Source organism: Cucurbita moschata, unplaced genomic scaffold, assembly GCF_002738365.1.
Source record: "Cucurbita moschata cultivar Rifu unplaced genomic scaffold, Cmos_1.0 Cmo_Scf00025, whole genome shotgun sequence".
Lineage (NCBI taxonomy): Eukaryota > Viridiplantae > Streptophyta > Magnoliopsida > Cucurbitales > Cucurbitaceae > Cucurbita > Cucurbita moschata.
In genome coordinates this window covers 2,951,218-2,975,804 of record NW_019268541.1, presented here as the reverse complement: position 1 = coordinate 2,975,804, position 24,587 = coordinate 2,951,218, and the positions used below count along the sequence as shown (strand labels likewise).

The 24,587-nt window shown below is 34.6% G+C and overlaps 3 protein-coding genes across 4 annotated transcripts; 1 reads left to right on the top strand and 2 right to left on the bottom strand.

Moving 5' to 3' along the window:
* Nucleotides 1–1,569: 1,569 nt before the first annotated feature.
* Nucleotides 1,570–6,163, bottom strand: LOC111461855 (programmed cell death protein 2). Of its 2 annotated transcripts, none has more exons than XM_023105567.1 (11): nucleotides 5,922–6,163; nucleotides 5,172–5,461; nucleotides 4,891–4,974; nucleotides 4,446–4,579; nucleotides 4,254–4,351; nucleotides 4,047–4,135; nucleotides 3,819–3,930; nucleotides 2,886–3,040; nucleotides 2,540–2,610; nucleotides 2,046–2,160; nucleotides 1,570–1,890 (listed from the first exon to the last, which is right to left on the bottom strand). In XM_023105567.1, the coding sequence occupies exons 2-11, from the start codon at nucleotides 5,409–5,411 to the stop codon at nucleotides 1,723–1,725; spliced, it is 1,266 nt and encodes a 421-aa protein (XP_022961335.1). In that variant the 5' UTR covers nucleotides 5,412–5,461; nucleotides 5,922–6,163; the 3' UTR covers nucleotides 1,570–1,722. The 2 variants fall into 2 exon arrangements, with proteins under 2 accessions (XP_022961335.1, XP_022961336.1); XM_023105568.1 differs by having other exon boundaries at nucleotides 5,172–5,420.
* A 7,304-nt stretch (nucleotides 6,164–13,467) lies between these two features.
* LOC111461607 (protein ETHYLENE INSENSITIVE 3) lies at nucleotides 13,468–16,725 on the bottom strand. Its single transcript, XM_023105197.1, has 2 exons — nucleotides 16,361–16,725; nucleotides 13,468–15,782 (listed from the first exon to the last, which is right to left on the bottom strand). Exon 2 carries the CDS (start codon nucleotides 15,696–15,698, stop codon nucleotides 13,836–13,838), a length of 1,863 nt encoding a protein of 620 aa, XP_022960965.1. The 5' UTR covers nucleotides 15,699–15,782; nucleotides 16,361–16,725; the 3' UTR covers nucleotides 13,468–13,835.
* Nucleotides 16,726–22,985: 6,260 nt separating this feature from the next.
* LOC111461613 (lamin-like protein) lies at nucleotides 22,986–23,781 on the top strand. The gene is made up of 2 exons (XM_023105205.1): nucleotides 22,986–23,184; nucleotides 23,297–23,781. Exons 1-2 carry the CDS (start codon nucleotides 22,986–22,988, stop codon nucleotides 23,620–23,622), a joined length of 525 nt encoding a protein of 174 aa, XP_022960973.1. The 3' UTR covers nucleotides 23,623–23,781.
* The last annotated feature ends 806 nt before the right edge of the window (nucleotides 23,782–24,587 follow it).

The window sequence follows — 24,587 nt, the reverse complement described above, 5'->3', positions numbered from 1 at the left end:
CCATTCATTGGATAGATCTAGCTCGGTTAGTAGATGCCAAGATCGCGTCAATGATGGAGGGCATGTCATCTGTTAGTTGAGTATGCACCGGTGCAATAACGTGAGGTTTTCCAACTTGAAATATGGGAGATAGGGAGGACTAAACTCAATGAGCTCGACATTTAAAATACGAGGACTAAATTTCAAATTTTAAATATCAAATTCGATTCAATCTCCAATCGATTATAAAAAATCTTATCTTAGAAAAGCATGACTTTACAATTAATTTACAGTTAAATTAGAGGTTGTAAAAGCTTTACAAAAAGAGACAGTTTTAATAAGAAAGCAACTTTTAGAAACAAGAAAGACAACAATTTATGATACATTAATGATAATAAATAAATATGGTTGTTTCATATTTGTCAAATCTAATAATGAGAATTTGATTTAACTCTAATAATTATGTAATAATGTTGAAAATCAAACTCAAATAAATGTTAATTGAAAATTTTGCTCCTATTTTTTCTTAAAATACATTTTAATCACAATCAAATTTCAAAAACTATATTTTTTTTTTTTAACTTTTAAAACATCTACCGTTCCCAAATTCATAGGTAATAGTAATATTTATAAACTTAAATCAACCTTTGATTCATATTCACATTTCAGAGTGAAGAAACTAACTAAAAACCAAAAACGCTAGTATGGATTAGTCAAACCACACATGCGAGATCCCATATTGGTTGGGGAGGAGAACAAAGCATTCTTTATAAGAGTGTGAAAACCTCTCCCTAACCGACGCGTTTTAAAAACCTTGGACTTGGGCTGTTACAACATATACCAAAACCAACTTGTTAACTCAGATAGACAAAGAAGCAAACATCTCAGACTTAGCTTTTAGTACAAATTCCGCTTAGCCAAAGCGAAAACCAATTGATTTGCTTTCGGTTTTTAGTTCCTTTACACCGAACGACCAACCCAAACAGCCTTTAACTCGAATCGACAGGCAGTCAAGGTCAGTACTTTTGGTTTTTGCTAGCAGCTCTATTGGAATCTACTAGTACCAACAAAGGACCAAGATACAAGAAATTGTCTATCTCTAGGAATCAACTAACTTGTATTTCCCTCACTTTCTTGATTCTTAATGAAGACTTAAAGAGTCACCAAGCCATATCTTGTCCTAAGTACTACACACAAACTCTCTCTTTCTATGTATTAGTCACTTTTAGGAATGAAAAGAATGATCTTTAGCTCCAATTTGGGCATATTTGGCTCGATAGGAACACCAAAAGGCCTATCAACAACAAAGATGCAACGGCTCAAATCCACCGCTAGCAGTTATTGTTCTCTTTGGGCTTCCCCTCAAGGCTTTAAAACGCGTCTGCTAGGGGAAGGTTTCCACACCCTTATAAATGGTGGTTTGTTCTCCTTCCCAACCCACGTGGGACATCACAAAAGATAACTCAACACTCTTAAACTCAGACATATGCATACCTTCAACCAATTGATAAAGCTCTTTTGGCTTCATTGCTTCCCCTTTCTCTATCCAAATTCCTTCACAAGGGTCAGAAAAATACATAATAATAATGATATAGCAAGGTTTTTAGATTACAGAAAAGAAGAAAATGCACAAAATGATTGATTTCTATAATTTAACATTCTGAAACACTTTGGGTAAGTAAACAAAAAGGCAGACTCATATGGCAAAATAAGAATTGTTGAAGAACAAAACTGACAAGAATATTACTGGGGAACAGAAGATGGGGTAGAGAGTTGAACCCAGGCAAACTCCTCTTTATATGCTATGCTGGACTCACAGGAGGCTTCACATGTATAGACAACAATTGTCGCCCAGTCGAGTGAATCCACGTCGTTCTTTACCCCGAAATAATAAAGCAACTGAGGCAAGATCTGTTGTCACCCAAAGAAAAGTGTCCAACTTTTAAAACTAAAAAACATAATGTGGACCCAGAAACAAGAGAGGAACAGCTTCCTTTTTTTCGTGTTGGGGGGGGGGGGGGGGNGGGGGAAGAGGGGGGTAAATACAAACAAGTTGCATAAAGTACCTGGAATTCATAACACATGGGACCACTGCAGTAACTGCATTTTGGGATATCTGCTTTCGAAGGCCGACCACTTGACATTGGCCATAAAGGTTTAGATCCGTCATCTCTACAATATCTGGTTTCAATTTTTATTAATGAAATTAATAGCATGTTCGACGTTGAGATGAAAAACGTGAGTAAAAATGAAACGGCACATTTCGATCATCACCAAGTGTGATAGCACCACTTGCAGTTGTAAGAATAGGCTCAAAATGCTAATATGACTAAGATTTTAATTTTATTTAGTCCCCTGATTCGAACAGCCTCTAGGGCAAGAGAACTTTTTACTTCATTCTTAATTTACAAAATATCAAGCTACTAATCAAATCTTATGATTAGTAGTTTCGTATGAAGTAATCACAAACCCATGATCGAAGTCCGTTTGGCCATGGATCTTTGAACATGATCAAGTTCAATAACTTAGTAAAGCAGAAAACTTGAAATATTAATATTACCTCAAGACTTGTTCAGGCGCCTTTGATAAGCGAACTTGAAAAGAGGCCCAAGACTTTCTATCATCATCTCCCTGTATACCAAAATTTCATAAAATTTATCACAAAAAAACTCCTCTTTCAATGAAATTCCGCACTTTCATAGATAAATGGAAGAATACAAATAAACAGTATAGAAAAAGAGAAGAACAGACTACAGAACAGGCCTCCTATACACAATGAAACCCAACTTGAGATTACAAAAAGGACTTCAAATCTTAAAAATATTGAAGAAGTAGAGATACAAAAAGAGGCACTAAGCCCACTACAAAAGAAAACTTTTCAAATGATATACGATAAAGATCGATACCTCAAAATTGGCCAACAAGGATTTCATCGAGTCATCCATCCTATCCCTACGAACCAAAGCATTTGCATGGGAATCGTCCTGGGATGTTTCCATGTTGAACTCACTCTCGTATTCGTGTATGATACCAAATTCAGGCCAAAGATGCTTCTTTGAAACTGTCGGCCAAAGCAAATAATTCTCAGTTCAATTTTATGAGTTACTTCCCCTGCAAATCTTAGGCAGTGTTATCAAAGTGCTAAGGCGCACTCTAAGATGACAACCTCTTTAATCACCTCATCGCAAGAGGCGACAAAAAGACATTGTCCTACTGAAGAAAGGCGCACTTAGTAAAATGATTAGTAAATAATATTTTTGACAATAATAAACAAAAGTACTTGGATTTTTAAAATGTTAAAATATCAACAAAATTATGTAAGTTTCAAACTAAAACTAACTTCTGCTATTCTTTTTCTTCAATTCTTCTTCCTTGGTTTTTCTTTAACTTTTCTGCTTTATTGAAGGATTGAAGAAGAAAATTTGGAGGAAAAAAAAAAAGAAAATTTGAAGAATGATTGAAGAAGTGAAAGCAAGCGCCTGTGTTGCCTTGAACGGCAACTGAAAGGCGCAAAAGGCATGCACCTCATCGAAGGTGCTTGCACTGGGTACTTGCAGACGATAAGGCCTTGCCTCACCTGTCGCCATAGGTGAGCACCTGGTTGTGCGTTAACAACACTGATCTTAATCAAGCAATTGATCCAAGAGCTTCTACTCGATATAAATGTTTTTAAGGTAAGTCCTACTATATATATATATATATATAATAAACTACATAGATTGCAAAAGAAACCGGACATCCAAGGAAAGGGCCAAATCCAAAAAAATAAAATAAAGAACACAAATCTTCTAATTCTCTAACGAATAATAACCCTAGAGAAGTTTTTTTTCTTTACCAACCTTTCTCAGTATCTGTTTCGTATTGACTGTAGATCTGTCCAGAACTTGACAACTGAGAAGATATGCACATTCTTTGGCAATCAGTTTTATGCCCAGTACGCCAATGAATAGCCTGAAGTTATATAGAATAAAGTTTGGAGGATCAGAACAAAGAAGTTAATTTGGTTTTACTTGTCAAAAGTTCAGAAAACAAGAAATTGTACTTGCAGCCCGGTGCAAATACGATACCTGATGTTGCTCAGAGCAATAGCGTACTTTTCTACACTTGCTACAAACTTTGTCTCCTTTCCAAGTACCACACCAGCTACAAGGTGCAACTAAAACAACATCAAATATGTTAGAAGATATTTCATAAATCAGCAAAATTTTGACGAGCTTTAATGAATAAATGTACTTTTGAGGCCTTCAGTAGAAAGAAGAATAAATCAAAACTACCTCCAGATGCACAAGGTTTGTCAGTCCCATCATGTTTTGGGGCTTCACTTGAGTAAAAGGGATTACTACGAGGTAATTGGCCACGGAAAACTTTCACACTACCAAAACAATTACAGAGTTACTAGAGAAATTTTTAAAATGTAGGATACTGAATAAATAGAAGGATATCATAAGAAAACCAGCTGGTAGTACCTTCTAGATGACTTCTCAGACTTGCTTTTCCATTGCTCATGTTGATCTCGTAGAAGACAAGTCATTGATGGACACATAAACACAAATAACGTTCGATGAAATGTTGAGTCCTTCTCCACAATAGGAGCATAAATCTAACAATTTATTGAACAGGAATAAACCATCATAAGCTATACTTCCATGTGGAAATGTCAATAATAGTCTGCAACAATACGAAACTATATGATCTCAAAAAAAAAAAGTTCACACCTCGAACAATAAACACAAGGTATTTCCTAATTAACTCCTCAACATGTTCCCAGATGCAGAGCCATTGGACTATAAATTTAGAAAACCTTTCTTCCTATTCGAGTTACTGTTTTTTTTTAGATAATTGAGATTGAAATGCAGAAAGCAAAAGAAAACACCCAAAATATTTGAGAACAAATATCATTCGAACAAATACCTGGAGCAGAAACTGCAGAGGCTCTCCACATATATCACAAACACAAGACCTTCCAGACGGCAAATTCACTGGATCCAACCAAGCCTGCGATGCCAATACTTAAGTCATAATAATTCTAAGTGAACAATAACTATCCAACTTCAGTACAATTCAATCTTACAAGTAGAACAAAAAAACATTTTCGATCATCACATCACTAACAACATTGAAGTTCAAGCAGAAAATTGATAAAGAGATAATATAAAAGAGAAATTCGAAGAATATGGACTGTGCTTACACACCGGTACTCCTCCAGCCTTGCTTGGAAATAACTGAGGAAGAAGAGACCAAGAATTTTCGGGCTTCTCAACAAAACCCAAAACCACTGATTCATCTGATTCTTCATCCTCATCATCGTCATCAGTGTCAGAGTCATCTAGCAATTCTTCATCATCATTAATGTCCTCGTCATCCAAAGAGGTGATACGGAGGCTATTAAGTTTTTCCATGGACTCCACTGCACCATTGCCAATTTCATCCATATCGACGGGCTAAACCTCAGGCTCCAAATTTCATCAACCACAAGCCAAACCTGTCGTTTAACAGATGATAATCAACCAACCAAGAACACTCATCGGCCATTGCCATTCGATCAAACTCAAAATGTTAGTTTGTCTTGTCTTCTGCTGGTTTTCTTAAAATTGATAACAAAAAATTGTGACAATAATTTCGATTCTAACAAGATTTATATAGCCAAGAAACTACTTGTTTTTGCTCTATTCATCCTCTTAAACGCTTTTCCCTTCTTATTTATCGACTCGGAAACGAAAAATGTGGTTTTTGTTCCTTCTTATTCCTTGATTCAAACTGTTTTTTTTTTTTTTTTACTTTCTAATTTGTGAGGTATACACTCTTAGTTTTATAATTTCATTTACACTAGTTGAACTTTGATTGAAGAAGAAATCAACCAAAATAAATTGTTCTTGATTTTCATCTTCGAAAGTGAATAGAATACAGAAAAATAACCAAACGAAACGAAATTAAAAACTCACCAGACGCCGAGGGTTGCGGGTTAAAGCACTGTACTCCGAGTGAAACAAAACAGAGATAAGTACTCTAATTGATTGCTCGAGCGTGAGACTGTGAGAGGGACGACCGGCGTAAATTTCGTCGGAAGGCTGAGACTATGGCAGCCGCTGACACGACGTCCGGCAGGGACGGCGGAGCACTGTGACAGTTGCTGGTAATGAGAGGGAGGGCGTGGCTGAAGGTGAAGTAGGGTTTAGGAAGAAAGCCAGTGGATGGTTTTACAAAAATTATTTGAATTTATTTATTATTATTATTATTTTAGAAAAAAAGATTAAAAAATAAATTAAATTAAATTAAAAAATTAAAAATCTGATAATTAAATTAAATTATACAAAATACCATCTAAATTTTAATTATTCTCAATAAAAAAAATTAATTTATTCTAAAAAATAAGCATATAGATAAGATTTAATTTCTAATATATGAAAATAAATGGAGAACATTTTGAAAAAAAATTAATATTCTGATAATAAATTAACTTTAATGCATTTTGATAATGAATTAATTTATATTATCACGCATTTGAAATTTAAATATTATTTCTATTCAAAAATTAATTTTTCAATTTTAAAAATATATTATATTTAAATAATATATTCATTTATATTATTTTGTTTTCTTCAATTAAATAAAAAAAAAATTAGATTTTGAATAAACTTTTGGAATTAGGATTCATGAATTAATATAATAAAATTGTAAATATGGATGTATGGATCGTCCATGAATTAAAGCCCAATAAACACGATATTGGGCCCAACTTTGACTTTTCACACTAAATTGGGCCGCTTCTTTATAATGTTGACAAGAAACCTTTGGGCCAAGCCCACTACTATTATTCTTCCATATATAGGAAATTGGGAATAAATTATACTTGAAAATACTCGAGTAAACATTTATTATAAAATATTAAAACAAAATATATAATTTTGAATATATTCATCGTTCATTCAAGAAAAATGAAGCTAGTAAGACTCTGTGTCCCCGATTGAATTAGGATTTGGCATCCAGATTTGGTATTTGAAGACCACGATGTTCGTCTAGATCTTGAACAATATGGTCATGTTACCTACTTATCTTGAACAACTTTTAACATTGAAGACTATTCTCATAGACAACGACATGTTTTTTAGAAAAATTTATGGTCGCTCAACATAGAATTGCTTCTGTAACGACCCAGATCCACCGCTAGCAGATATTGTCTTCTTTGGGCTTTCTCTTTCGGGCTTTCCCTCAAGGCTTTAAAATGCGTATGCTAGGGGAAGGTTTCCACACCCTTATAAATGGTGTTTTGTTCTCCTCCTCAACCAATGTGGGACATCACAATCCACCCCCCTTCGGAGCCCAACGTCCTCGCTAGCACTCCGCCTCGTGTCTACCCCCTTCGGGGAACAGCAAATCGATGTGGGATCGCCACTAAATCCACCCTCTTTGGGGCCAGTGTCCTTACTGGCACACCGCCTTGTGTCTATCCCCCTTCGGGAAATAGCAAGAAAGCTGGTACATCGTCCGGTGTCTAGCTCTGATACCATTTGTAACAGCCTTTTTGAGCATTGTGATGTCCCACATTGGTTGGGGAGGAGAACAAAACACCATTTATAAGGGTGTGGAAACCTTCCCGACGCGTTTTAAAGACTTGAGGGAAAGCCCGAAAGGGAAAGTTGAAAGTGGACAATATCTGCTAACAGTGGATCTGGGTCGTTATAGCTTCAAACAAAGTAATTGAGCCACCAAAAAACAAGACACACATTCCTTTTCAACAATCATTAAAACTCCAACGCTAACCATGTTTAGTTCTGAGGAATTTTGTGTTGACACCTCGTGTGGATCGTGTGTAGAGAAGTACTACACATCCGATTTGTCTAGACTAGAGGCCACCTAAGAGACTATGATTTTAAATGATGAGTTTCTATTCATGATGACATGTGTTTCATTTCGTGACCCGAATAGTGAGCCACTTACTGATTATTTCTTAAAATACTCAAGTCATGTGTTATTCTTATATTTCAGATAAGGGCAAGACACCCTTGTACGGTTGACGGCAGCATCGCATCAAAGACCATGAAACCTACATAAGGTAGTTGCATTCATTTTCGTAGATCTTAGATTAGTATAAAACATCGATCTTTTAATATTTTTCTTAGTTTTATTTTAATTTACTGAATATTTCCTTTGTGGTGTCTTTAAGACTAGGGGTGCGCATTCAACCCGACAACCCGGACCAACTCAACCCGAACTATAAGGGTTGGGTTGGGTTGAATTAGCATTTCAGGTAGAGTCGGGTTCATTTTTCTAAACCTAAATTGAATCGCTTCGGTTTCGGGTTCGTGAATAAAATCTTTGGGTTGACCCAAGCCAAATAAAAATATATAATTCATAAAAAATATATAATTGTATTTCTAAAGTCATATGACTCATCTTTAAATCCGAATTTAATCAACTTGAACTATCCAATCCAGATCATAAACATTGAGTTGGGTTATATTTTTTTATCGGTTAAGTCAGATTAAATTTTAAAAAAATAAAAAATTTGAATCGATTTACAGGTTGACATTTTCCTAATCAGATCAACCCGATTAACTCAAAAATAGAATTACAATCTAATTTTACTCTACTTTAAAAATTATTATGAAAATTAAAAATATTTGACGTATAAAATTAATATTAGTAATGCACGATAAACATGTGAATATTTAATGTTTGAATTTTATAAAATTTTAATTATTAATGTAATATATATATTAAATAATTAAAAAAAATAACCCGACACCTCAACCTGAAAATAGAAGATGGGTCGAACATCCATAAATAAATATTTAACTAAAAAAGGAATTAAAATAGCATTAATAATCCAATAAATAAATAAATAAATAAAAGGATTAATAATTGTGTTAAATGAATTATGCCTCATTGAGAAGTTCAATGAATTAGTTATAAAATAATAATAATAATAATAAATTAATTAAAATTAAAATTTTATTTATTTATTTATTTATTTTTGGTTTTAAGTGGATGTGAATATTGTAGTTGAGTCAACTGTTGTTAGTGCAATTTTGACCATGCTTTTTTTTTTATTCCAAAAAAGAAAAAATCTACTTTTTCTGCACAAAATCTTACAAAATTGATTTTTTTGGATTTGCTTTTTAATTACTTTTTAAAAAAGATTTAGCTTTTTTTTTTTAATTTCTATTTTCAAATAATTTCATGATATTTTCTTTATATTTTATTTTTATTTTTTAAGGTTGGATTATATATGATTTTAGCATTGTCCCATAAATGCATTTGTTTTCCTATGTTTCTAGATAATATATATTTTTTTTTATCTTAATTGTTAAATATTGTTGATATAAACCACTGCTACAACAAACCTTGTACACTTTTATTCGTGAGCTCATCAAAAGAAATTTTAGAAGATGTTGAAGACCTTCCTTTTATGTTGTGCAAAGTTGAGCTTTAAGAAAGAGATGCATTAAATGCACTTTAAGTGGCATTTAATGAACTCAGTTGAATTTATGGAACTAGTCAAATGAGAACTAATAAGCCCATTTCATTCATTCATTGCACTATTTAATTATTATTTAAATATTTACAACCGTAGCCTATGCGACACATAACTCTCAAACTAAATCGACTAGTAAATAAGAAATACTCATAACTTTGATATTAAAATGGCTCGTTAATGGATGGTAATCTATGTGGGTTACAATATAGCCTAACTCCTCTGTTAAAAACTAGCTTAAAGATGACAAACAAATATTTAAATTATAATTAAATAATGCATGAAATGTGTTTATTAGTGACTAGTTCCATAAATTCAGTTGAGTTCATTAAATGCTAGCATTTAATGCATTGCACCACATATAAGGGAAGTCTCTAACGTCTTCTAGAATTTCTTTTGATGAGCTCACCATAACTTGAATATAAGTGTACAAGGTTTGTTGTACCTTCTTGGCTCCCGTCCTTATAATTGGACCTTGAAGTAGGAAAATTCCTTGGTCGTGGTTCGTATCAATTGAATAAAAATTATTATTATTATTATTATTGTTAATTTTCTATTAAATCAATTTAGTATTTTTTTTTTGTCCATTTATTCGATTATTAGAATTCGAGTGAATTTATATTTAAAAAATTAATAATTTCTAGAAGGTCGAGTGTTTTTTTTTTTTTTTTTAATGAAGTCAAATGTTGCGTAGTTGTCTTGTTGCATCGTGTCATTTCGAACTATCTTTTCTTACTTTAGGGTTTAATTGAGACGAGATGCTTAGTTGAGCTGTCAAATGACTAAAAATTTCGTGTATTAAAATAAAAAATTTAAAATTTAAAATTTAAAATAAAATTAGAATTAAAGTTTAAATAGAAGACATTGCTTAGATCTTTAAATTAAGATTAAAAAAATATTCGGGTTGGTTGGGCTGGTGACACGAGCAACTTAAATAGAGATAACAATCTAACCCTCTATTTTCAGCTTGAGTGGTCGAGTTTAATCCTATTTTCAAATTAGTCGGGTTAATTAGACAAAAAAAAAAAAAATCAACTTGCAAAACCGAACCAAATTCTTTATTTTTAAAAACATTCAACCCAACTATTATTGTGGCAGCCTAAACCCATCATTACCAAATATTGTCCTGGCTTCTCGTCGACTAGGAAAAGGTTTCCACACCCTTATAAATGGTGTTTTGTTCTCCTCCCCAATCAATGTGGGGTATCACAATCCACCCCTTTCGGTGTCCAACGTCCTTGCCGACACTCGTTCCTTTCTCCAATTGATGTGGGACCGCCACCAAATCCACCCCCTTCGGAGTCCAGCGTCCTTACTGGCACACCGCCTCGTGTCTACCTTCTAAATGGTGTTTTGTTTTCCTCCCCAACCAATATAGGACATCACATTTATAGTTTGAGCTGAGTAGTTCAAGTTATCGAGTCATATAAACACTCCTAACGTTCACCGACCATACAATTTATTACCAATCGATGACATATAATCGAGAAAAGAAGGGTATAATTGCAAAATGGCAAAATTAGAAGGACTTAATTGCAAAATGAAGGGAAAGATAAACATGGGTGGACCCACAAGAGTAGGGTATGGCCATAGTTTTTGGGATAGGGTGAGTGTCCATTATTAGCGGAAGAAGCCCTTCAAGTAGCTGTCTCCAATTCCAATGCCACTTCATGATCACAACCACCCATTCATTTGGACCTATTCTAATCAAAATTATTAATCTTTCAATTCCAATGCCATTCATTTTTGCTAACCATTTCTTAGACATATGTCTTCCATATGAGCTCATTGATTGAGTTAATGTCGATCCGGGTTAAATCGCTCGGAATCTGGCTAGGATGCCATTTATAACAGTCTAAGCTTACCGCTAGTAGATATTGTCCACTTCGAGCCGTTACGTGTCGCCGTCAGTATCATAATTTTAAAACGCGTCTATTAGAGAGATGTTTCCACACCTTTATAAGGAATATTTTGTTCTCCTCTCTAATTGATGCGGTATCTCACAAAGGTTTTGGCCTGGTAAGTTCGTTGTTAGATTGAGTGTCAATCTGTAACTGTGATCCACTGATGAGTTCTCCTAAAAAAAAATTTGACCTTTTTTTGGTAAGGCTCGAACATGACCAAGAGTTAAAAATATTTTTGCTTAAACTTACGTGTGGTTTAAGTAGACCAGGTTACGTGGTATATATAAATTTGGAGTAATAATCAACACATACCTAAATATAGGCCTAACGTTTGAATTTTTACTTTAAAATAATGAAGCAAACCAATAAATATTTTTAAAAGACGAGCAAAAGTCTAGATTTTAACGATATATATTAAAATCCAAACTTTTAATTTTTTTAAAAATATTTAATAAGTCTCTAAACTTTTAATTTCGTGTTTAATAGACGTTAAAACTTTAAAAAATGTCTAATAAATTTTTAATTTACAATTTTCAATTTTTTTTATAAAAAAATCCAACTTGGAAGGTACCAAATTGAAATTTTAGGATCCATTTAACGTAAAGTTTAATTTTATGTAAATTAAATTAGTTAATTCTTAAATTTTTTTGAATACTCAACCACTTGTCACAATCGCACTTTTGATAGAAGCGGACTTACGATTGTGCGGCACTCACTTTTCAACGACAAATGAGCTAAGCCAATTCGTTCTTCGTCGCCTACGATCAAGCGACGTATACTCGAGCCTTTTACCTCAGTTTTAAGAGAAGGTTTTAGAAAACGATGGGAGATTTTTGAAAGAGACGTTATATAAGCAAGCAAGAGAGAAGCAACAACGACTCACAGTATATAATCTTGAGTAAGGAGAAGTTGACAAAGTTTAAGACAAAGTTTAAGAACCAATCAGACAGGTTTGTTGCTCGAATAATTTATAATTTAAGAAAAAACAGAGAGGCGTGGCTAAAGAAGTGGTTTGAAACATTGAGCGCCGACATGAAAGGACAATAGTTGGAGGAGCCCCCACCGGCCACCATCACCAAACCAACCATAGCAACAAAGTAAGCCCTACCTCCCATACTTATTACCATCTAATATTTCTGCAACTTGCCTTGTCTCTTTCCCAAACCCTGACAATATAGATAAGCTTCACACCACCTTGCACTCAAATCCAACCACTCGGGTTCATCCCGTTCGGTAAAAGAGTGTTCTTTAAATCTTAGGAAGGCATTCGAGACTGACCTGAAGTGTGTTTATGTACTAAGGTGACGTTCAACCCGTGTCATTTGAGAGAAAAACAAAAACAAAGCATTCTAAATCGAGTTCTTGATCGAAGACATTCCAAACTGAACCTGAAGTGTGTTTATGTACTAAGGTGACGTTCAACCCGTGTGATTTGAAAGAAAAATAAAAACAAAACATTCTAAACCTAGTTCTTCCTGTTTAACACGAACAGATGTAAAGGGGTCAGCTTGAAACGACTTTTTAAGTGCTTGAAAAGAACAACTTTCAAAAGTGTTTTTAAAATCTTAAGAAGACGTCCCAAACTGACTTGAAGTGTGTTTATGTACTAAGGTGACGTTCAGAAATCAAGAAACAAGCATTCTAAACCGAGTTCTTCTCGTTTAATACGATCAGATATAAAAGAGTGCGTTCTAAGTGCTTAAACCGACCTAAAGTGTGGTTATGCAATAAGGCAAACATTCAACTCGTGCCATTTGAGTTAAAAACAAAAACAAAGCATTCTAAACTGCGTTCATCCCGTTTAACACAATCAGGTGTAAAAGAGTATGCTTGAAACGTCTTTCTAAGTGCTTAAACATTTAAGAACTTTGAAAGGCATTCTAAACCGTGCCATAGTCTGGCTATGCTATAAGACAAGACATTCAATCCGTGTCATTTAGTTTCTTGAAGACAATAAGACAAAAGACTAAAAATCGTCATTGAACGGGCACCCGTTTAGCTGTCGGGTTTGACATTCCAACCAAGCCAACACAGATTGAACCCTCCAACAACTCTATGGTCTCTATAACTTTCATTATGCAACCACTAAAATGAAGAGAAGACAGAAGGGAAGACGAAGATGTTGTAATAGTTATTCATATAGACAATCATTTGGACATGTAATCAACAACAGGGCAGCAGAGCAAGCAGTAGCAGTAATACTAGAAGTTCATACGAAGGATTCTCTCCACTTATTATCAGTCTAATGGAGAAACTTAGACTTACATTACATGATGACCTTAATGATATATTCTACAAGCTAATCACATTTCTATTCAGATAACACAGTTTCACCAAGTTAGGCAAACCCCATAACAGAGAGATCGAGAGAGAGACTCGAACTGTAAAAGTACCTGCTATGAATTTCACTGCTGCAGCGGTTGCTGCTGCTTTCGATGGAAAGAATGCGTCGGTAAAGCATCAAATTGAGATCAGGCTCAATGATACCATAATGGAATATCCTGCTGTTTTGACAGTGTATCGATGGCTGCTGCACCGGGTACTTCTTCTTTGTAGTCGAAGGTCGACAAATCGAATGGAGAGCCAAACATCATGTGGAAGTTGTTGTTGTTGTTGTTGTTATTGTTGTGCTCGTGGTGGTTGTTTTCGAAAGGTGAATTGATTGGCTTAAACTGGTTGAATTGGCTGCTAGAAACGTTCGATCCCTCGAAGAAGTTTCCGTCCATCATTATACCTTGATTGCGAAAGTATTCGTCTTGTTGAGGTTGGATCTTTAACTGAGGAAGATTTTGGTTCTCTGTGATAGCGCTGTTAACGGTGTTTATGTTGCTTTTGTTTCCTTGGATGTTGGTGTCGTAGATCGACATGAGCTCCCTGATCATCTTTTGGTCGTCTTCTGGAACGCCTAAAGTGGACAGGTCGAAGGACGATGGAACCGAGCTAACTGGGGGTGGAGCTGACTTGGGCGGGGCGAATGACTGAGGGAAGATAACTGGTTTAACCTCATTGACATGAAAACTTGAGCCATTGAATTCTGAAGAAGTTCTATATGGACAGGACAACTGATGATTGTCTCTAGACGTCCTGTCGTTGAACCCGAGACGAAGCTCGCTATAAGGACACTGGAGGAACTCACAAGTATAGATCTTCTGATCCATCATCATGTTCAGATCGCTGGTCGGTTTCCTCTTTCGCATAAAATCTAAGTTTGTAGAAACCTCTCCTTTGATTGCATACGGTGGTTGTCGAAGGGGCACCCGTTCTCTCGTTCTCTCCATTCCCAAGTTGAATGAGCTATGGTTATCAGGTTTACGATCTTGAACATCAAAGCTCGGTTCCTCCTCAGCGCCTTCTACATCGTATTCGCTGCAATCATTAATGACCAACGATCCACTACCCCCACCGGAAGACAAAGGCGGGCAAGAATTGGGATAAAGCTCCCGAGCCAAGACCTCCTCCTGGTTGATAATAGCAAGCCATGTAGCACTCTCCTTGGCAGTCATCTTGTCCTGCAAACACTTCGACTGTCTAACAAGTTTTCGGATCTTGGCGATATCAGGGGACATATGCTTGATGACAGCAGTCAAAACACCAACTTTCCACGCTTTTTTCAAGTCATGGGGCTTCTTGTAAGGTGGAGGACCTTGGTCCTTCGACAACCCGAGCTGAGGCCACCATTCCTCGATTCCAGTAGGCCACCACGGTGGAGGAACGCCCTTCTCCAATGGAAATCTTCTTTGAGGAGGGTCACAGTGCTGCATCAAAGCTGATAAGAGAGATCCAAGGGTCGTATCCTGAAGTTCCTGCAAGGTATGCGGGGTTGGACCGATCGAATTACACCCATCGTTTCGTCCGGGAATCGCATTGTCTGCCTGGTACTTAGCTATGGCAGCCGGTCCGTTTCTATCAAATCTAACCTTGTCTTTCCACCATTCACGCAGATTATCCGATGCCCCGGTTACTGGCTTTCCCTTCTCTGGAATTATTCCATATACAAAGCCTTGAGCATTACAAACTTCCATAATCTTCAACATGTATTTCAAGATCCCATCATGAGCCCTTGACATCTTCTTCCTCCTAGCCTGGTCTTGAGACTGTCGCTGCTTCGCGATATCGATCCCTTCCTTTACCTTACTTTGCTCTTTAAGACGTTTGAGACGCATCTTGTCCCTCCACATCCTCCTCTCAAGCTCATCGACATCAATCTCTTCATCAGAATAATCATCTTCCACCACAACTTCAGGATCAGCTGGTCGAGCTACGACATCTCCATCCACAATCGGAGCCGAAAGGAAATCCATATCGTCACAAAATCCCATCTCATTGAACATCATCATCATTAACCCGAAAAGGGTATTCACCAAACTCAGATTTACACCAAAAACAATAAACAAATCCTACTAAAATTCGCTGTGCTTCCTCACCTATGCAAATAAATTTCAGTCAGACTCAGAATCAATAAAGAGACGTTCATTTCATTCTGAATCGAAAAAATCGCAGCCACAAATCGATACATATAACGAAGAACACCATTTATTCCCTCTAAAAGTTCCTCAAAACCATGAGAATTCCTTGTTTTTTCTAAATATTCTTAATACATGCAAAGTTCAACCAAATAAAGAAGATCAAACAGGGGACCGAACAATTTCTTCAAGCTGTTCTTAATTCGTTCTACACAGAAATTAAACTCAGAATCAAAACACAAAAGAATCAGAGCATTAAACATCAAATCAGAATCAAACGCTTCAACACAAAGTAATCACAAAATCAACAATCAGATCTCATCTCCAACCTGAAAACGTACACATATCTTCAAAAAAAAGAAAACAGAACATCACAACCGATCATCCTCCAAAAAAAACCCCCAAAATCAAATTTCAAAAGAAAATCAAACAGATTCAGATCTACAACCAAAATCCAACTCACAAAACCATCAAAAACACCCGTGAAATTACTCAAAGAAAAAAAAGGAGTAAACGATTAAACAAAGAACAAAAACAACCTGAAGTGAAGAAAAAGAGAGAGAGATTAGAACTGGAAGTCAATCCAGGAGGAAGAAACCGAGTAATCAGAGAGAAAAAGGAAGATAATCTAATCTAATAAAGAAAAGTTGGGGGAGAGAGGGGAAGGGTTTGAAGTTTCATGTGAGATAAAAAAAAAAAAAAGAAGAGTCGGTCGGTCCCTTGGTGACTGTGAAAGGTGAGAGGTCATTGGTGAAAATGGCGATGGTGGGGACTGTACTTTTGAAGGGAGAAAAGAAGAAACCCCCGAAATCCAGAGGAGAGAGAAAGAAGAGAGAGAAAGCGTTTCTTTTCCATTTACATGTCGAAAAGCTCTGAGAGCTTTGGAGATTTGCACATGGCGGAAAGCAAGAAGGAAGATCCAGAGCGTTGGATAAACACAAATTTCTATTTTTTTATTCATTAAATATTTAATTTATCAATTTTCAACCATTTTTCTCTTTTTTTTTTAATTATAAATTTTTACAAATATTTTTATAATAGAAAATTAAATATTTTTATTTTTAAACTACACATTATATTATTCTTAATAAATCTTTATAATATTCGATATTTTCTTAAATTCTTGAATTAATTTATTCCCGACTAGAAGAAATTTTTGTAAAATTAGAGATGCCCACGAGACAGGAAAGAGCTCTAAAGTCTTTCTAACTCCCATTCTTGCTTCTTATTTCAATTCTCGTGTCTATGAATTTTTTCATTTATTTTTGCACCGAACATAGTGAATATTCCACACAAAGAATTCGCAGTCTACTAGAATTTTTTTCATTTATATATATATTTAAAAATATTAATTTAAAAAAAAAAAGTTAAGGGATACTTTTAATTTTTTAATATAATATTTATTAAAAACAAAAATATAATTATTCAGGATACTTTTAATTTTTTAATATAATAATTATTAAAAAAAATATAATTATTCAGGATACTTTTAATTTTTTAATATACTTTTTATAAAGTAAATAAAATTTAAAAATTGGTAAGTAAAAAAAGTTAGAAAGTAAAATTATGAAAGGAATAAATTAAAGAGCGTTTTATTTAATTAAAAAAAGAAAGGAAAATAAATAAAATAAAATAAAAGGAAAGAGAATTTAAGAATAGGAAGGGTACTGTGGGGACCACGCTGCTTGTCGGCTTCTGAGGACACTAGGGCCCACCATTTGAGCATTTTATTTCTCGTGGAATTTTATTATTAATTTAATGTTTTTTTTTAAATTATATTTTCCATGAAAATTGATTCTTTTTTTTTTATTATTATTTTATTGGAATATTGGCCTTTTTCGCCAATTTTATTAATTGTAAATTATAATTGGATTGTTTCTTTTTCGAAGACCAATGATGCATACCATGTTACCATGTATGATAATATTAATTTAATTTAATTTAAAACTAAATTAAATTAAATTAAAATTAAAACTCGCTATGTCAATTGATTTGTATTAGCTTATGCTCGATGTCAATATGGTCACGTGTATTATTATAAATAAATAAACGTGGTTGATAATCTTTTGTTTTCTTCCCCAATAAATGTGGGACATCACCATCCACCCCTCTTTGGAGCCAACCAGCGTCCTCGTTGGCATGCGTTCCTTTCTCCAATTGACGTGGGATCGTCACCAAATCCACCCCCTTTAAGGCCCAGCGTCCTTACTGGTACACCGTCTCGTGTCTACCCCCTTTGGGGAACAGCGAGAAGGCTGGCACATCGTCTGGTGTCTAGCTCTAATACCATTTGTACCAACTCAGATCCATCGCTAGCAAATATTGTCCTCTTTGGACTTTCCCTTTCGAGCTTCCCTTCAAGGCTTTAAAATGTGTCTGCTAGAGAAAGGTTTTCACACCCTTAGTGTTACGTTCTCCTCCCCAACCAATGTGGGATTCTCACAATCCACCTCACTTCGGGGCTAGTGTCCTCGCTGACACTCGTTCGTTTCTCCAATCGATATGAGATCCCCACCAAATCCACCCCCCTTTGAGGCCAGCGTCCTTACAGGCACATCGCCTTGTGTCTACCCCCTTCAAGGAACAACCTCCTCGCTGGCACACCGTTCAGTGTCTGGCTCTGCACTAGTAGATATTGTCTTCTTTGGACTTTCCGCTTTAAGGAAGGTTTCCACACCCTTATAAAGGCTGTTTCGCTTTTCTTACAATGGTGTGGAAACTTCTCCCTAATAGACACGTTTTAAAATCGTGAGACTGATGACGATATTATAACAGGCCAAAACGGGCTGCTAGCAGTGAGCTTAAATTATAATTTTTATTACGTAAAGTGATGTCACGTATACCTTATTATCTACGATTAATTTATTACAAGAAAATGATACATTACATCTAGAAGGCTTTGACTATTATAAATATTCTTTTTATCTTTTGAACTGCCCATCCTAAATTAGTTAGGGAGCTACATAATTTGAACATTCTAAGTTTTATATGGATAATGTCATTTACTTTTAAAGTTTATTATATTCCACCCTTTTTGACTTTTTTTTCAACCATAAATTAAATAAATGCTCTCGATCAGCTCTCGAACCCTATATTATTCGAATCAAATCTAAAGTCGATTGATCTTCTCGATCGATTGATTTGTTTTTTAAAAAACATGTTTTTATTATTAAAATACTTCATCAACTAAATTGCACGTATGAATCTCGTTTATTAGGAGCAAGACAACCAATCTTTAATAGTGTACTTGTCTCGATGTGCAAGGGAGCACAATGCTTTACATGGCTTATAGAGCCACCGTGTAATAACTCAAGCCCATCGCTAGTAGATATTGTCCTCTTTGGGCTTTTCCTTTCGGGCTTCCCCTCAAGGTCTTTAAAACATGTCTACTAGGGAGAGGTCTCCACACACTTATAAAGAATGTTTCGTTCTCCTTCTCAACCGATGTGAGATCTCACAATCCAACCCTCTTTAGGGTCCAGTGTCCTTGCTAACACTCGTTCCTTTCTCCCGTCGATGTGGGATCTCACAATCCACCCCCCTCTAAGGTCTAGCGTCCTCGTTGACCCTCTTTTCTTTCTCCAATCGATGTGGGATCTCACACACAAGGCCACTCTCTTTGGGATCTCATGGTGAGAACTATTAAAGGGTTGTCATTAACCTTTAAGAGCGAAGCATCAGACATACGAGGTCTATATTGGTATTAATGTGTTGGTTTGTACTAGGATCGTGCCCTAAAAACATATGCTATGCAGTGTCATTAGTTTATTGTCCGTAGATGGCTCAAAGGGTCTCTAATTGTCCTTTGACAAAGAACCTATTTTGAAGAGCTAAGGGCTCACACGATATCTATAGTTGGTAGGTAGAGGGGCCGTTCTCATGTCTATATGACCAAACGAGCTCTATTAGAGAATAACCAACTAGTTCTCCAACAGTAGATTGTCTACTGAAACAAGAGTTATATATGTCCTTCAACTGATCACACGGGAACAATTCCTAACCTTGAGATCACTTTCATTGAGACGTGCTTACGAAAAGCTAGACCTCATGACTCCACTGATCCGGGAGTGCTCAATGAAGCCTGCCTTTGAGAACCAATCATTGAAGATAGTCACGAGAATCAATGATTCAAATTAGCTAAGAGGAGTCATATGATATTGGGTTTAATAGCTTCGTGCCGAGACTTCAAGTTATTACATGAAGGGCTTGTAGACACGTGTTACTTATATATTGAGTGAATGAGTGTGGCTCGTGTCTATTTGTGAGCACATGAGTTGAGCTACTTACTCGGTAATTTTCTACTCATGTCTGCTGCCTTTTAACCTATGTAAGTGGTATCGAGTCGCCGGGTGAGGATGAAGGTATAGTAGATCTTAGCGACTACAAAGCTAATTTGTTTAGAGTATTGCTTAGTCTCTACGGCTTCTACCGTAAATCTATTTGATCGTGTATTTGTAAATTACTTTATTCAAATCATTTTTTTTATAATATATATAATAAGGAAGTTTTGTTATTTGTCATTTCTTTTAATTATTAAATTGGATAATATTAGAATAATAAAACAAAATAAAATAGCTTTATATGGCACGTGCTACATGTGATTCCTTTGTTTCACATTTTTTTCAACTTATTCTATTTTCAAGTCAACTTCAAGTTTTGTGATGAGGACAAAAACGTCTTTGTCTTTTTATATTACCTCCACATATATATATATAATATATATATAATATATATTAAATTTATAATATTTAAATTTTATAACATCCGAGTCTCCGAATCTTTAAATTTAATATAAAATAATACGATGTAAATGTTACTAAACCCAACCGGAATGGAAATTTAAATCAGGTTGAGCTTACAATCTTCAGTTTCGATGTTCGATGGTCACTATGATTATTGGACAACGTCGATGGAGAATTTTCTACTTTTAGAAGGGAAATAGGAATCCGAGTTACACCTTCTAAAAAGACAATGCCCGAGACAGTCAAATAAGAATCCCGACATTGCTCGAGAATTTTCTACCTTCAAAAGAATATTGGAGTCGGGTTGAAATAAGAATCCTAGTTGCACCTTCTAAAAAGTCACTGATCGAGACAGTCAACTTGATGAGCAGAAGCTCAAGGACATGAACGTAAAAACACTATCTTTTTCAAGAATTGAATCGTTCTATTATTGAAATGATTGTCAAGAAAGACACATTCGGGACTCTATAAAGAAATATCAAAGATCTACTTAGGTTTAACGTCGTTTACAGGCATTGGGGAAAGAATTTGAGACGCTCCACGTGAAGGCAGGAGAGATGGTGAACGATTGTTTGCACGGAAGAGGAACCGGTTTTGGAAGTGACTTACGAAAAAACACATAAACAAGAAACAGGTTGTGGCACCTATAGAAGATGGTATCGGAGCAAAGATCTCTAGAAGAAATGTTGATCATGGCAGAAGCGGTCCATATTCTCAATAGAAATCCAATGTTAACCGTGCAGAATATGACACAATAGGAAGCTTGGTGTGAAAAAGACTTATGTTGGATATTTCAAAGTTTTTGGACGTGTGGTTCGTGTGCAGTGGCAATAACTCTCTAACTAAATTGGATAAACGAAACGTTATCTGTATTTTATTTGAAGTTAAAGAATCCAACGTGTATCGACTCTATAATCCCACTGATAGAAAGATAGTTATTAGTCGAGATGTTGTATTTGAACGGGATAGATGCTCGGATTGAGAAGAAGAATTCAACAGCTCTATTTAGTAACGAAGATGATCCTATTCACTATGAAGAAGCAACTAAGTAAAGCCCAATTGGTGGTTTGAGGATATACTCAGGAATATGGAGTAGATTACAATGAGATGTTTGCTCGTGTAGCTCGCTTGGAGACTATCAGATTGGTCATTGCTGTAGCTACTCATCATGGACGATCCATTTACGAGCTAGATGTCAAATATGACTTCTAGCATGGTGACCTAACTGAAGATGTTTTTGTCGAGCAACCACGAGGGTTCGAAAAAATGAGAAAAAGGAAAAATCTACGAGGTTAATCATGCTACATCGAGCTTGGTATGGTCGGTTTTCTAGAATAATAGGTTAATTTTCATTCAAAATCGATACTGATCGACCAACCAACACGTGCCGGGAAATAACCATTCAAAATTATACATTATTAACTACAATAATTTATAAGTAATTTTTCTAAAATAAATAAGACAATTAAAATCGTAAATCGAAAAAAAAAAATACACCGTACTAAAATAAATATTTACCGTATTTTAAATCGATGAAAATATTGGTGGGCTTCCCATTGATGTTCAGCCCAGTATATTAATGGGCCTTATTACAATTGGGCCGAACCCGTTGATGTTAATGCCACAAGATTTGTAAGTATTTACAATCATGCCACTAATAAAAATAAATAAATAAATTACAAATTGAGTACTTTAAATTTAAATTTATTAAATAGAAATTTAAAATTTCTTGTGAATTAAAAAAAAAATAGAAATTTCTAATTTAATCTAAAAATATCTACGAATTTAATAATTAATTCAAATAAGGATTTAAAATTATAAAATATTTATAGGGTGATTTTTTTTTTTTTAATTTATTCGATAAATTAGGGTTTAGAGTTTATGAACAATTGCCTAGTTTTTTATTTCGAAAGATGTTAATTTCACGGCGTATTTGAATTTATAATAAAATTTTATGGTATCGGTTGAATAATCCCTAATGGTGTCGGTGGAAAATTTAATCAATATTTTATACCACGGTTATATAAACTAATTGACATCGGTTGAAAAATCTCGAGCTGCGTAGTTCTTCAAAATATTGAAAATCTTTTAACTTCTATCAACTAGTCGATTTATATCGTTTGATTGAAACCGACGTTATTTATCGCAACGAACACCATTTTTTTTATTAACAAAACCCATTTGAAGCGGAGCCGATTCTTGTCCCGTCCCCTGTCCCGACGTAGCGCTTCGAAAAATGGAAGAGGGGGAAGAAAACCAAGTGTAGAATTTGTGTAGTTCATGCATATATGGTCTCTCAACCTCCATTGCATGAAAATGCATGAGATTTTTGTTTCTCAAACACAAATTTAGCCTTTTTCTCTTCATTTTTAGGGCTTCCCCCACCCTCCTCCTCCGATTTTCAATTCATGCAGCAGAAGAAATGTTCGGGATGACAGTAGAGGCGACGACCGTGACAACAGTGGCGGTGGTAGTCACGATGGCGGGGTGGTTGCTCGGTGGAGTTGAGGGTAGAGAACCAGTGTTGCATAGAGTTGGAGGAGGAAAATACACTTGGACAACTAATGTTAACTTCACTGATTGGTCAATTCACGAGCACTTTTACGTTGGTGATTGGCTCTGTAAGTTTTTCATATAAACTTAGGGTAAGAAGTCGAATATCGATCAAATACGAAGATCGTTTAAAGAAGCTGGTTTTTCTCCGTTACTAACGTTTTCTTTAACAATTTTTAGATTTCGGGTTCGATAAACGTATCTACAACGTGCTACAAGTAAACAAAACGAGCTACGACAGTTGCAACGAGAATGATTTCGTTTTCAACGTGACGAGAGGGGGACGAGACGTGTTCAATCTAACACAAGCAAAGCCATACTACTTTCTAAGTGGAAGAGGGTTTTGTTTTCAAGGAATGAAGGTTGCTATCTTTGTTGAAGACTCGCCTCCCATTTCATCACCCAAAATTTCAAACCATTCTTCATCTATTCAACCATTAAAGCCTCTCTCATCCCTCTCGGTATTGATCACGCTTGCCTTCACTAAAATCGTTCTTCTAAATTAGGGTTAATTCATATCGTTATAACGTCGATTAGGGCTAGACCGTAGCCTTGAGTTTGGATCTGGTCTTAGTTTTGTTAACGGGGTATGATAAAATAAATTTAGAGTAGGATTTAAGTTAACTACAGACGTCGATGATTAGAATTAGGGTTAAGGTTAGGATTAGAGTCGTTAGAAATTTATATTTTGGTTATTATTCGAAATTGTGAAATAAAAATACTTTTACGATATTTAATTTTATTCTAAATCAGTTTCTTATGATTCAATAAATAATTAATTAAACATTTTCAGGTGGTATTAAATAATATAAATAAATAAATAAATAAATGTGAAATAAAAATACTTTTACGGTATTTAATTTTATTCTAAATCGGTTTCTTATAATTAAATAATTAATTAATTAAACATTTTTCCATAGTATTAAATAATATATATATATATATAAATAAATAAATGTAAAATAATAATACTTTTACGATATTTAATTTTATTCTAAATCAATTTCTTATGATTGAATAAATAATTAATTAAACATTTTCACGTGGTATTAAGTAATATAAATAAATAAATGTGAAATAAAAATAGTTTTAGGTATTTAATTTTATTTCAGATGAGTTTCTTATGGTTGAATAAATAATTAATTAAACATTTTCTTGTCGTATTAAATAATATATATATATATATATATATATCTATATATATATATATATAAATAAAGATTTTAATTTCTAAATTGTTATGTTAATTTAATTTAATTTTTTTTTGTTATCATAAAATTATAAATGATAATTCAATATTATATTTTTACAAGTTTATTACCCACAACTATATTAATTTTTTTAAAATAAATTTATAATTAAAAATATATAAAATAAAACAGAAATGTTTTTAATAAAATAAGAGGATCTAAGTATATAATTCCAAAACAAATATAAAAAATGAAAATAATAAATTATTGGACTTTGAACG